General features: G+C 37.4%; 1 protein-coding gene across 50 annotated transcripts in view; it reads left to right on the forward strand.

The window, feature by feature from the left end:
- Nucleotides 1-14,969, forward strand: part of EMSY (EMSY transcriptional repressor, BRCA2 interacting) — an 81,249-nt gene that overhangs the window by 28,518 nt on the left and 37,762 nt on the right. For all 50 annotated transcript variants that reach the window (XM_012096082.5, XM_012096092.5, XM_004016337.6 and 47 more), the window contains 2 exons: nucleotides 3,022-3,276; nucleotides 14,437-14,586. In XM_012096082.5, coding sequence (XP_011951472.2) covers nucleotides 3,022-3,276; nucleotides 14,437-14,586 — 405 coding nt within the window. The remainder of the gene's footprint in view (nucleotides 1-3,021; nucleotides 3,277-14,436; nucleotides 14,587-14,969) is intronic.

Raw genomic sequence — 14,969 nt, forward strand, 5'->3', positions numbered from 1 at the left:
TCCTTCACTATCTCCTGGAGTTTGCTCAAGCTCATGTCCATTGAGTCAGTGATGCTGTCCAGCCATCTTATCCTCTGTTACCCGCTTCTGTTGCCCTCAGTCTTTCCCAACATCAGGGTCTTTTCCAATGAGTTGGCTCTTCTAATCATGTGGACAAGGATTGGAGCTTCAACTTCAGCATCAGTCATTCCAATGAATATTCAGGGTTGATTTCCTTTAGGACTGACTGGTTTGATCTCCTTGCAGTCCAAGGGACTCTCAAGAGTCTTTTCCAGCACCACAATTAGAAAGCATCAATTCTTTAGCACTCAGCCTTCTTTATGATCCAGCTCTCACATCTATACGTGACTACTGAAAAAAATCATAGCTTTGACTATGTGGACTTTTGTCAGCAAAGTGATGTCTCTGCTTTTTAATACACTGTCTAGGCTTGTCATCGCTTTTCTTCCAAGGAGCAAGCATCTTTTAATTTCATGGCTGCAGTCAGCATCTGCAGTGATTTTGGTGCACAGAAAAATAGTCTGTCACTGTTTCCAGTGTTTCCCCATCTATTTGCCATGAAGTGATAGGATCAAATGCCATGATCTTGGTTTTCTGAGTGTTGAGTTTTAAGCCAGCGTTTTCACTTTCCTCTTTCACCTTCATTAAGAGGCTCTTTAGTTCCTCTTTACTTTCTGCCATTTAAGTGATACCATCTGACTGGCTCCAAAAGCAGAGTGCAGGGGAATTGTGTATGGTTGGCTCATGTGTATGGAGAGGAACTGTATGTTTGGCATATAAGAAGTCCTAAATTATACCAATTAGAATGTTTATACTGAATTGGTCATCTATGAAATAGGATAACTGAAATTTTCTTTTTTATTATGGAAAATTCCAAACACATAAGTAGATAGAATAGTAAAATGAATACCCATGTGTCCATTACCCAGCTTCAGCAGTGAGCAACACATGGTCAGTCTTGTTTCATCTATACCTGCTATTTTCGTCTCCATGTCCCTGACCCAGAATATTTTGAAGCAAATCCTAAATGTCATAATTTCAGTTATAAATACTTCAGTATGTATCACAACATGATTCTTCCCTTTTATCCCCTCTAGTTTTCATACAGTATTTATCAGACTATAAGTCATAAATAACCTTCTTTATCTTATCTCTTAAATTCGTCTGACTCTTGTTCTTCATTAAGCGAAGAATGGACTATTATTTATTACTCAGGTTGATTACTGTTATTTTTCTACTTTTTATTGTTTCTCAGATAAATCCTCTTGCCACTGTCTTTTCTCTTTGGTGAGAGAAATTTGTTTTGTCTCATTCTTCTAATAATGTTTTATAGACTTGATGAATTACCTTACCCAATATTGTGACAGTCTTCTGCTTTTATTTTCCTCCTTGATTGCACTTCAACTTAAGTAACATGGTACTTCCTATTTTATTGTATACACTAATACTCCTGTTCTCTTTACTATATATTTTTTTTTAGTCTGGCCCTGAATGTACTTCCATTTTCCATTTCTGTTTCATGAAATCCTCTTCTTACGAAATCCCTCAACCCTGTCAATTCAAATGTGGTCCTGTATAAAAGGATATAGAGAACATAGATTAGTTAGGAGGTTACTCATGTGCACAGTTTACCTCAGTTAATATAAGAGTTCATTAATGCAATATAAAGGTTAAAGTTTTCAGATAGTTTAAAAATACTGTCTTTCGCTTGAATAACACTTTATTTTCATTAAGTTTTAAAACGCTGGCACTTGAAAGGGGGCTCCAGAGATAATCTAGTTTAATAAAACTAAGCAATATAGCAGACACATGTCACCAAAATCCTAGCAGTCAGGGAGGGATGGAGGTGAGCAAGGTGGAAGAATAATGTGTAAATAAGATGAGTAAGCCCTTGAGCTGATTCTAACTGCATCTTTCTTTTGTCTTCTCTCAAAATTATTCCTCACTCTGTGGTTTTACCTGATCCGTTAAACAACCCTTAGAGAATTATAGTGTGGGGTAAACTCAGCATACAGGAAAACTGAGTCAGAGTGTCTTAAGATTTCTTCTTCATTTTTATTATTCTCCAGAAACATTTTACATACAAATGTGTTATTTAAATTTTTTTCTGTAATGCAATATAAATGTCATAATAGGGCTGTGGGGGAGGAAGGTGTGAAATAGCCTGTTTGATATTTAGATTTTTATAATTAGGCTATTAATTTATCAGTTTCTCTTCATTACAGATAATAGTTCTATTGTGTTATTGATGAATTGTAAGATTACTGATGAAAAATCTGGGAGAAGGAATAATTTTTCTCAAACTCATACCATCTGTAGTGAAAATTGTTGGTATTTTCTTCCTATGCATGCTTGCTAATACTAGCTTTGCACTGAAAAATTTCTTAAAACCTCTTATCACGAGAATTTTTTGCTATGGATATATTAAATACGATACCCACTTGTACCTTTCCACATGATTATTTAATGACCCAGTTCTCAAGAAACAACTGATATTTGCTTTATTGGAAATGAGATACAGAAAATCTGCTTTGCCATGCTAAATAATAAAAGGTGAATATTTCAGTATGAATTATTTTGTCTAATGCCATTTTTAAATTGACTCATTAAAACCCGAAAAGCAATATTTAAAAAACAGTATTCAAAACTTAGTTTGCAAAGAACAAAACCAAACTTAGTTTGCTTTTGTTCTTCTTTCACATTGAGAATCTATATTTTCTAAGAGAAAAACCTATTGAGAGATGTGTGAGAATATGCTGGCTGATTTTTCTTTTGTTTTGACTCTTCACCAAGGGAAAATGAATTAGTCTTTTAAGTGTTGGAAATGGTGCCTCTCTTGAAAAGTTTGAGGACTAGTTATCAGATATGTAAAATACTACATACATTATATCTGACACTAGGTGTTGAATAATCATTGTTTTTATTGATTTACCTAGTTTTAAACTATTACCTACTATAATAAGCAGAAGTAGCTTTAATTATGCTTTAATTTTAAATGTTCTTTTCCTTACTTTTCTATAGGTGTATCTACGTCAGCAATCAAAATGGCATCAACCAGACTTCCTTCTCCCAAAAGCTTAGTGGGTGCCCCAACTCAGATTCTTGCACAGTTTCCTAAACAGCATCAGCAGTCTCCTAAGCAGCAGTTACATCAAGTGCAGCAACAGACACAGCAACAGGTGGCCCAGCCTTCTCCAGTATCTCATCAGCAACAGCCTCAGCAGTCTCCTTTGCCACCTGGTATCAAGCCTACCATTCAAATCAAACAGGAGTCAGGTAAATGGAAAAATGTTTACAGGAGATGGTAATTCTTCCCCAGTCACCAGTTCTCTGAAGTTTGTAATAATATATATGGATTTACTTCCACAAATAGGCTCCTTAAGCACAAGAGTTTTAATTCCAAACTATATTCTGAGGCCCTCATGTTGGGGATATTTATATAGAGAAAACTAATGCTTGGGAATAGAGAAGAATGAAAAAGCAGTTTGCACAGCAGGAAGAGGTTTTCTTCAGTGAACTTTCAGGAGAGATAAAGGAAGCAGAGGAAACAAATTCCCAGATTTTAGAACTATACTTTGGAGCCCACTGGGGTTATGAGAAGTGAGCAGTGGAAAAATTAGTCTGGGGAGTCTTGTGTTAGAGGTCATATTGTGAATTTGGCATGAGTTGCTAGGTGCTAGGCAGAGGTACTAAGATTAAAACACACTGTGTACAGTGAAGAATGTGGCGTAACAGTTTATTGAAATCATCTCTAGCACAGTGGGAACTCAGGGGTAGGAGACAATAACGTAAGTTACTGAATCATAAAGGTATTGAATAGAAAGGCAAATAGGATAGAGTCTAAGATTTAAGGAGATTAAAAGCCTTATAACATACTTAATATCTTTAAAAGAAAATGGATTTTTTTTTCCTCCATGGAATCTATATTTTATTTCAGGGTAGAACAGGACTTTGGGAGATCCTGATATTTTCAATTTTTTGTTTACTTTTTTGATAGGAACATTTTATTATTTTTTAAGAAGAGTCGGACACGACTGAGCAACTGAACTGAACTGAAAATGTAATTGATATAACATTGTATTAGCTTTATATGCAGCATAATGATTTGATGACATATGTATATATTACAAGATGATTGCTACAGTAAGCATCGTCACCACACATAGTTGCAGTGTGTTTTCTTGTGATGAGCACTTTTAAGAGTTACTCTCAATGACTTGCAATATACAGTGCAGTGCTGTTAACTATGGTTATCATGCTGTACATTACCTCCCCAGCACTTATGTGTCTTTTGACTGTAAGTTTGTACCTTTTGACTGGATCTTTGTACCATTTGGCCACTGCCTCACAGCTAGTATGAGGTATGGATAGTACAATGTATCAGTAGTCACAGGGAAATTGATCTCTTGTTTTCTTTTTGCCTGCAGTCTCTGTCAGGCTTTAGTTTCAATGGTATATGTGCTTTCAAGAAAGAATTGTAGTTTTCCTTTTCAAAATGCTCTAGAATTTTTTTTAAAAAAAGAGCTTTATTGAGAGAGAATTCACGTACCATTCAACCCATTTAGAGTACTATTTAATGGTAGGTAGTATATCCTTGGTGGCTCAGATGGTAAAGAATCTGCCTACAGTGTAGGAGACCTGGGTTCAGTTGCTGGGTCAGAAAGATCCCTTGGAGAATGGAATGGCTACCCACTCCAGTATTCTTGCCTGGAGAATTCCATGGACAGAGGAGCCTGGTGGGCTACAGCCAATGGGGTCACAGAGTCGGACATGACTGAGCAGCTTTCACTCACTCTGTATATTCACAGATGTGTGCAACCATCACCACAGTTGATTTTTAGAGTATTTTCATCACTTTCAAAAGAAGTCCCACCATGACAAGCTCTTAACCTTAAGCAACCACTAATCTACTTTCTGTCTCTAGATTTCTGTATTCTGGGTTTTTATGTGAATGCAGTCATTTAATGTGTGACCTTTTGTGACTGGCTTCTTTTATTTCACAATGATTTCAAGGTTCATTTATGAAATAGCATATATTAGTACTTCATTCCTTCTTAAGGCCAAATAATATTTTCATATTCTGTTAATCCACTTGTCCATTGATAACACTTGTTTGTCTCTGATTTTTGGATTCTAGCAACTGTAGTTTGTGTGAAGTGATGTTTCGTTGTGGTTTTGATTTGTGTTTCTCTGGTGACTGATAGTGTTGAGTGTCTTCATGTGGTTATTGGCCTTTTTTATATCTACCTTAGAGAAATGTGTATTTATATCCTTTGCCATTTTTAAATTGAGTTATTTGTCTTTTTATTATTGAACTGAAAGGTTTTTTTTTTTTGCTATTCATATTTTAGATATTAAGCCTTTATCAGATACACGAACTGCCAACATTTCCTCCCATTCTGTGGGCCGTTTTTTCATTTCTTGATGATGTCCTTTGAAGCACAAGCGTCTTTAATTTTGATGATGTACAGTTGATTTTTTTCTTGTGTTGCTTGTACTTTTGGTATCTTATTTAAGAATCTTTCGCCAGATCCTGGGTTATGAAGATTATCCTCATGTTTTTCCTAAGAGGTTGATAATTTTACTGCTTAAATTTAGATCTTTGATCTGTTTTGATTAACTATGTAATGGTGTGAAGTAAGGATTCTCCTTCACTCTTTGCATATTGAGCTTTGATTATCCCAATACCATTTTTTAAAAAGACTGTTCCTCCTTCATTCAGTGTTCTCAGTACCCTTGTGGAAAATCCACTGAAAACATGTATGACTTTATTTCGGGATTCTCAATTGTATTCCATTATATGTCTGTCTCTGTGCTGATTTGATTACCATTGGTTTATATTAAGTTTTGAAATCAGGAAGTGTGAATATTCCTGTTCTGTTGTTTTTTAAAAGATGTTTTGGCTATTCTGAGTTCCTTGCGATTCTGTATGAGTTTTGAAATCAGCTTGTCAGTTTCTACAAAGGAGAATGCTGGTTTTCAGTGTATTAACTTTACACTTTTGTTAATTTATTTTTTTATTTTTATTTTTTTTAATTTATTTTTAAGTATTTTATTTTTCTAGTTATTTGGATTAGTATAGAAGTGCCACTGAATCTGTTGATTTTACATCTGCAGCTTAGCTAAACTCACTTTTAGTCCTAAATAATTTTTAGTGAATTCCTTAGGATTTTCTATATGAAATATCAAATCATCTGCAAATAGAGATAATTTCTTCTGTTATAGTCAGGATGCCTTGTATTTCTTTTTCTTGCCTGATTTCCGTAACTAGAATGGTAAAATTTTGAATATAACTGGCAAGAGTGAGAATCATTGTTTTGTTTCTAGTTTTTTCTATTCATAGAACTTCTTTCAGTGTCTGTTGTAAGGTGGTCAGTTAGCAACAAATTCATTTTTAATTTATTTGGTAAAGACTATTTCATCTGCAATATTTGAAAGACAGCTTTGCTGAATATCAGATTGTTGGTTGACGGATTTTCTTTGACACTTTGAACACATATTTCTACTGCCTCCTGGCCTCCATTGTTTCCACTGAAAAGTCAGTTTCGAACTCCTATGCAGTTCCCTTGTAAATGAAAAATTGTTTTTCTCTTGATGCTTTCTGGATTTCCTCCATGTCTTTGACTTTCAGCATTTTAAGTATGCTATGCCTGTTTGTGGATCTCTTCGTATTTATCTTCTTTAGTGTTTGTCCAGCTTCCTGATGTGTAAGTTACTGCTTTTCAATAAATTTGGGACATTTTCAGCCATTATTTCTTTGAATGTCCCCTTTTCTCTCTATTCCTTCCTTTTTGTAGTTACATATGTGTTGTGTACTTACTGGTGTCTCACATTTATGTTCATTTTTTCATTCTTTTTTCTTTCTGTTCTTCAGCTTGCATAATCTGTAACTGATCTATCTTTAAATTTGTTAATTCATTTTTCTGCTAGTTCAAATCTGCTGTTAAGCCCTTCTAGTGAATTTTTTATTTCAATTACTATACTTTTCAGCTCTACATTTTCCATTTGATTCTTTTTTATAATTTCTATTGCTTAATTAATATTCTTTATTTGATGCAACTTTGTTATCATACCTTCTTTTACTTCTGTAATCAAGCTTTCCCCTAGTTCTGTGAACATATGTGTAATGGCTGTTTTGAAGCCTTTTTGTTGTTGTTAAATCTGACATGTGGTTGCTCTCACAGTTTCTGTTGACTGCTTTTTTTCCCCTGTGTGGGTCATATTTTCCTATTTTTTTGCATGCCTCTTGATGCTTTTGTTGAAAACTGAACATTTTAGACATTTACTTTGACATTTTAGATTGTATATATAGATAATGGACATTGTATGTTGTAACTGGGTACAGGTCTTCCTTTACCCTCATTTGTGATTTGTTACTGTTACTTGCATGGTTATTTGTTGTTTAGTGACTGGATCAGTTATTTTGTTGAAGTTAAGCCCCCACTGTTGTTCCTTAGGGAGGTATAGCTCCAGGTATGCCCAGTCATTCTGAGATGACAGTGGTGTTGGTATGGCTCTTTCTTCTTTTTTCCTGACCACATCTAGTTGTTAAACTTCACTAACTGATTTCTCTATTGTATCCAACAATGCTCTGGAGCATAAGTTGCTCAACAAACTGTTGCAAATTGTTGCTTCTTTGAAGGAATAATTTCAAAGGTCTATTTTTGATATTTGTTCTTACCACAGGAGGGTTCCTTTCAGCTTCCTTACTATTTGGCTCTCTTCTACAAACTATCTGGCCTATAGTCTATCTTAATCAAATCCATGATTCTACTTATAGAATTGCCTTTCATCACATCTGCCACTGTTTTGAGATACCCTTAGGCTTGAACTTTTCCACTGTTTTTCAGTTGCTAAGTGGAGTCCGACTCTCCGACCCCATGGACTGCAGCATGCCAGGCTTCCCTGTTCTTCAGTATCTCCTGGAGTTTGTTGAAACTCATGTCCATTCAGTCAGTGATATCATCAAACCATCTCATCCTCTGTTGCAGGAATGGGAAACCCCTTCCAGGGCCCGAGAGTGGGCTCTTGTTTAACACTTGGAAGTGAGTTGTCCAAGGAGACATATGAGCTGACAAAGCAAGAGATTTTATTGGGAAAGAGATTGCTTGGCAGAAGGCGGCAGGCTAAAGGAACCCAAGAGAAGTGCTTTGCCACGTGGCTTGCAGTCTCTGGTTTTATGGTGGTGGGGTTAGCTTCCTGGTTGTCTTTGGCCAATCATTCTGACTCAGAGTCCTTCCTGGTGGTGCAAGGATTGCTCAGCCAAGATGGATGCCAGCAAGAAGGATCCTGGGAGGTAGTTGGACACATGGTATCTCCTTTTGACCTTTCCCAAACTCTTCTATTACTGTTGGCTTATTAGTTCCGTGTTCCTTGCAAGGACCTCCTGTCATAAAATCACTCAAACAGATGATTACTATGGTGCCTGGCCAGGGTGGGTGATTTCATTCAATGTGCTTCTCTTAACAGCCCTCTTCTCCTCCTTCCCTCAACTTTTCCCAGCATCAAGGTCTTTTCAATGAGTTGACTCTTCACATCATGTGACCAAAGAATTGGAACTTCAGCTTTAGTATCAGTCCTTCCAATGAATATTCGGGGTTGATTTTCTTTAGGATTGACTGATTTGATCTCCTTGCAATCCAAGGGACTCCCAAGAGTCTTCTCCAGCACCACACTTCAAAAGCATCAATTCTGTGTCACCCAGCCTTCTTTATGGTCCAACTCTCACATTCATAAATGACTACTGGAAAAACTATAGCTTTGACTGGACAGACCTTTGTTGGTGAAGTAATGGCTCTTCTTTTTAATACACTATCTAGGTTTATTAAAGCTTTTCTTCCAAGGAGCAGAGTCTTTTAATTTTATGACTATAGTCTCTGTCCACAGTGATTTTGGAGCCCAAGAAAATAAAGTCTGTCACTGTTTCCATTGTTTCCCTACCTATTTGCCACGAAGTGATGGGACTGGATGCCATGATCTTAGTTTTCTGAATGTTGAGTTTTAAGCCAGCTTTTTCACTCTCCTCTTTTTACTTTCATCAAGAGGCTCTTTAGTTCTTCTTCATTTTCTGCCATAAGGGTGGTGTCATCTGCATATCTGAGGTTATTGATATTTCTCCTGGCAATCTTGATTACAACTTGAGCTTCATCCAGCCCCACAGTTAGCATGATATACTCTGCATGTAAGTTAAATAAGTAGGGTGACAGTATACAGCCTTGATGTACTCCTTTCCCAATTTGGAACCAGTCTGTTGTTCCATGTCCAGTTCTAACTGTTGCTTCTTGACCTGCATATAGGTTTCTTAGGAGGCAGGTCAGGTGGTCTGGTATTCCCATCTCTTTCAGAATTTTCCAGTTTTTTGTGATTGACACAGTCATAGGCTTTAGCATAGTCAATTAAATAGAAGTAGGTATTTTTCTGGAATTCCCTTGCTTTTTCTATGATCCAATGGATATTGGTAGTTTGATCTCTGGTTCCTCTGCCTTTTCTAAATCCAGTTTGTACATCTGGGAGTTCTTGGTTCATGTACTATTGAAGCCTAGCTTGGAAGATTTTGAGCATTACCTTGCTAGCATGTGAAATGAGTGCAGTTGTGTGGCAATTTGAACATTCTTTGGCATTGCCCTTCTTTGGAATTGGAATAAAAACTGACCTTTTCCAGTCCTCTGGCCACTGCTGAGTTTTCCAAATTTGCTGACATAATGAGTGAAGCACTTTCACAGCATCATTTTTTAGGATTTGAAATAGCTCAGCTGGAATTCCATCACCTCTACTAGCTTTTCGTATGGTACTTCCAAAGGCCTATTTGACTTCACACTCCAGGATGTCTGACTCTAGGTGAGTGATTACATCATCCTGGTTATCTGAGTCATTAAGACACTGTTTTGTATAGTTCTTCTGTGTATTCTTTCCATCTCTTCTTAATATCTTCTGCTTCTGTTAGGTCCATACCATTTCTGTCCTTTATTGTACCCATCTTTGCATGAAATGTTCCCTTGGTATGTAATTTTCTTGAAGAGATCTCTAGTCTTTTTTGTCACATCCTCTACTGTTTCTGAGAGCACCCTTATGTTTGAACTTCTCCATGCTCTGTTACAAAGGAGTTCAGTTTCTCTGGGAAGAGGCTAGGGAGCTGTTTTAAGACCTGTTTTTGTCCTCAGTCAGCTCTGGAACTGTGGGGGTAGGGTCATGGCAGGCTTTTCTCTGAATGTTACCCCTGCTCTATGAGCTGACAGCACTCAGTGAAGTCAAGTGTGGGAGAGTGGGCAAGCAGCCTGAGATCGTCTTGCCTTGCTTTCCCTGGTGGTGGAGCCACTGTCTTACAAGCCAGAGCAGGAATGGTCACGAGCCCAATATTCTCAGAGGCTTTTTGCCCAAGATAGAGCCATGGATTGGGGGCTGGGCAGAAGGGAGTAGCCGCCTCTTGACCGCAGTGGCCTGTGACTTAGCAACAGGTACTAGGGAGCACGATGAGATAAGCTGACGTCCTGCTACTCCTCAGAAGAAGGCCCTCTAGGAGCTGGAGAAGCAGGAAACTCTGTGCCCTTTACTGTGGCAGTCTGGAGAGGGGTCCCTGCTTCACCCAGGGAGGGAGGAGGAGGAACAGGTCTTAGTTTAAATATGAGAGATCGCCCCTGTCTTACCAAGTGTATTCTTGAATAGATGTTTTTTATTTGGTCTTGGGACTGTTGCCAGAGCCTTTCATTGGTTGGTTTTATTTATTTATTTTTTTAAAATCATTTTCACCAGTTTCATTGTCAGCAGAGCTCCTCATGTTTTCTTGTCAGAAATGAATCTCTCGAATGGTTTTTGTCATTTGCTTATTTTAAATTGAGGTATAATTGACATATAACATATTATTAGTTTGAGGTGTATAACATAATGATTGATATATGCATGTATCATGAAATGACCCCAAGAAGTTTAATTAACATCCATTACCACACAAAGAGGAGAGTGAAAAAGTTGGCTTAAAGTTCAACATTCAGAAAACGAAGATCATGGCATCTGGTCCCATCACTTCATGGCAGATAGATGGGGAAACAGTGGAAACAGTGTCAGACTCTTTTGGGAGGGCTCCAAAATCACTGTAGATGGTGACTGCAGCCATGAAATTAAAAGACGCTTACTCCTTGGAAGGAAAGTTATGACCAACCTAGATAGCATATTAAAAAGCAGAGACATTACTTTGCTAACAAAGGTCCATCTAGTCAGGGCTGTGGTTTTTCAAGTGGTCATGTATGAATGTGAGAGTTGGACTATAAAGAAAGCTGAGCACCGAAGAATTGATGCTTTTGAACTGTGGTGTTGGAGAAGACTCTTGAGAGTCCCTTGGACTGCAAGGAGATCCAACCAGTCCATCCTAAAGGAGATCAGTCCTGGGTATTCATTGGAAGGGCTGATGTGGAAGCTGAAACTCCAATACTTTGGCCACCTGATGCAAAGAGCTGACTCATTTGAAAAGACCCTGATGCTGGGAAAGATCGAGGGCAGGAGGAGAAGGGGACCACAGAGGATAAGATGGTTGGATGGCATCACCGACTCGATGGACATGGGTTTGGATGGACTCCGGGTGTTGGTGATGGACAGGGAGGCCTGGCGTGCTGCAATTCATGGGGTCACAAAGAGTTGGACACGACTGAGCGACTGAACTGAACTGAACTGAACCACACAGTTGGCTTCCCAGGTGGCTCAGTGGTAAAGAATATGCCTGTCAGTATAGGAGACACAGAAGATGCAGGTTCCATCCCTGGGTTGGGAAGATCCCCTGGAGGAGAAAATAGCAACTGACTCTAGTATTGCCTGAAAAATCCCATGCAGAGAGGAGCCTGGTTGGCTACAGTCCATGTGGTCACAAAATGTTGGACATAACTGAGCAGATGAGCACACCACACAGTTTGTTTTGTTTTGTTTTGTTTTGTTTTTTGATGATGTTAGGGCCAAAATCTTGGCTTTCTCTGCCCTCTGAAGCCGAATAAAAAAATATGAAGACAGAGTTTGGAGGAATTAGAAAGATGGCTTTAATCCTCAGCCAGCAGAGGGCGGAGGAGCCTGATAGGCTACAGTCCATGGGGTCGCTAAGAGTTGACATGACTGAGCAATTCACTTTCACTTTTCACTTTCATACATTGGAGAAGGAAGTGGCAACCCACTCCAGTGTTCTTACCTGGAAAATCTCAGGGATGGGGGAGCCTGGTGGGCTGCTGTCTATTGGGTTGCACAGAGTTGGACACTACTGAAGCGACTTAGCAGCAGCAGCAGAGGGTGACACAACAGCCTCGTGCCTCAAGAACTGAGCCTCCACTTCTGTGCGGAATCTAGGAGCTTATATAAGATGAGGGCTTGCAGTCAGGAGTCAATGATGAGGAACAAAGGTGTAAGGATCTTGTATTCTTCCTCTTGCATTGTTTCAAGAAACAATGATAGGGTGGCATCAGGTAACCCAGTAATTGAATTTGGTGGTTTGGTATCCCTGTGGCCTTCTTTGTGTAGTGCAAAAAGAGAAGAACTATGAGGGGTGGTCTATGAAGCGAGTGCTATAAAGGTGAACACCAGATTCAGGATGTAATTCACACAGAGTCAAAGGATAATAGGTGCAAAACATAGCTCATGTCGAGTTAGGGGGCAGAAAAGCAATCTTAGTTACAGACTAGAGATTAGGTTTGATGCTTTTGAACTGCAGTGCTGGAGAAGACTCTTGAGAGTCTCTTGGACAGCAAGGAGATCAAACCAATCAATCCTAAAGGAAATCAACCCTGAATATTCATTGGAAGGACTGATGCTAAAACTCCAATCCTTTGGCCACCTGATGCGAAGAGTAGACTCATTGGTAAAGACCTTGATGCTGGGAAAGATTGAGGGCAAGAGAAGAAGGGGCTGACAGAGGATGAGTTGGTTGTATGGCATCACTGACTCAATGGACATGAGTTTGAGCAAACTCCAGGGAATAGTGAAGTACAGGGAAGCCTGGCATGCTGCAGTCCATGGGGTCGCAAATAGTCAGACACGACTGAGTGACTGAACAACAACGACAGATTAGGAACGGTTAAAGTGAAAAATAGGAATGATCAGGCCTGCTGACTGTTCTCTTTACCTTCTTTGTTCTGAGGAAAAGGGAGAGAAAAAACTTAATTCCTCTTTTTTCCTGTTTACTGCAACAATGAGAGGAATGGTTTTAAAAGCATAGGAGTTATCTTCTTTATGTATCTTAAGCATTCATTAATGAGATAATTCTAAAATTCATTTTTCCCCTACAGCTTTATAGTTGATGATTTATTATAATCAGAATTTGTTTATACAGTAGTAATACTTTTTTATCCATTGAATCCTTGCTATGTATTAGGCAAATCACAGTTTTCCCATAATTAATCTTCACAACAATCCTAGAAGGTATATATACTAATATTATCTTTATTTTATGAATGGAAAGCTATGTCATAAAGATCATTAAGTAATTTGACTAATTATGCCTAGATGTTATTATTTTAACTTCTTTGTTGGGTATAAGTATTTTATAATTATTTAAGGCTATTAAATAAATATATTTGTTTGCTACCTCATATCTTAACCTAAATCACCATCCAAAAAAGTAATAAAAATTTTAGTTGTCTATTGAAATATATTCTGTTCCATGAATTATTTCAGTAAAGTTTAGTGGGGAAAAAGTGTTAGCAAAATTTTCCTTCCTTAGTTAACAGCTATTAGGACTTAAATTTGTTGTTAGCATGAGAGATTTCTTTTAAATGGACATCTGAAATTTGGAAAGTCAGTGTAAAAGTAACATTTAAATAAATTTGAAAAATATATAAAAAATATAACATCACCACCCTAATATTTTAATTTTATTTTTATATATTATTTTCAAATTCTTGTCCACATGTGTATTTTATGTAGATTCAATAACAGCATATTCTGTACTTTTGACAAAGTGAGCTATTTAAATACTTTAAAATAAGTTTAAAAATAAAAGGTTCAAAAAGAAAATGTTCTTGCTTTTTGTAATCTTAAGAGGGTAGAAAAATCTTTGATAGAGTAGAGAATATATAAAAGCTACATTAACTTTTATTTTTGTCTTCTTATCCTAATCCTTTCATCCCAAGTATTTGCATAGAACACAGATTGTCTGTGAAAGTTAAGATCAATGGCTAATTTGGTTTGAAAGCTCTCATATGATGTAATCATAGACAAAAATCATTTTTCATTAAGAACTTGTTAAATAGTTTTTGTAGTATTTTAATTATATTCCTGAATCAAAGAAATTTGGAAAGATAGGAGTTTGAGGGATAAAAGTTAAAAGAGTATAATTCATCAGTATGAAAGAAAGCTTCTTTTTAGTCAAGACTCAGTAAATGTGTATAACTGCTGTCCTCTTGGGTTGATATAAAGCACGTTATTAAAAAATAATTTGTATTGAGATTTATCTTTCTTCTTTCAAAGGTGTTAAAATCATCACACAACAAGTTCAACCAAGTAAAATCTTACCCAAACCAGTGACAGCAACTCTGCCTACCAGTAGCAATTCCCCTATTATGGTGGTTAGCAGTAATGGTGCAATTATGACAACTAAACTGGTAACCACTCCTACTGGTAAGTTATCTTGAGCATCAGTCCATTCATTCATCATACTCACTGAGTAATTTCTCTGACCCAGTAATTTGCTTGACATTGGGAATATAGAAATTCAGGAGACAATTCTTCAAAGAGGCCTCTCTTGGCTCGTCCCTCCTCCCAACTTGAATTAGCTCTCTGCTGTTGTCATGGTCCTCTTCTTTTCCTTGTAACACATACTACAATTTCTAATTACTTAGGTACTTTTTTGTCAATTTGTTTGATGTTAATCACTTTATTAGCTCATGAGCTCCATGAGGATAAGGGACCGTGTCTGTGTTATTCACCATATGTATGTAGAGCTCATCTGTAAGTAGGTGTTCAGTCAGAATTTGTTGAGTGAATGAAAATACAGTCCCAGC

Source organism: Ovis aries, chromosome 15, assembly GCF_016772045.2.
Source record: "Ovis aries strain OAR_USU_Benz2616 breed Rambouillet chromosome 15, ARS-UI_Ramb_v3.0, whole genome shotgun sequence".
Classification (NCBI taxonomy): Eukaryota; Metazoa; Chordata; class Mammalia; order Artiodactyla; family Bovidae; genus Ovis; species Ovis aries.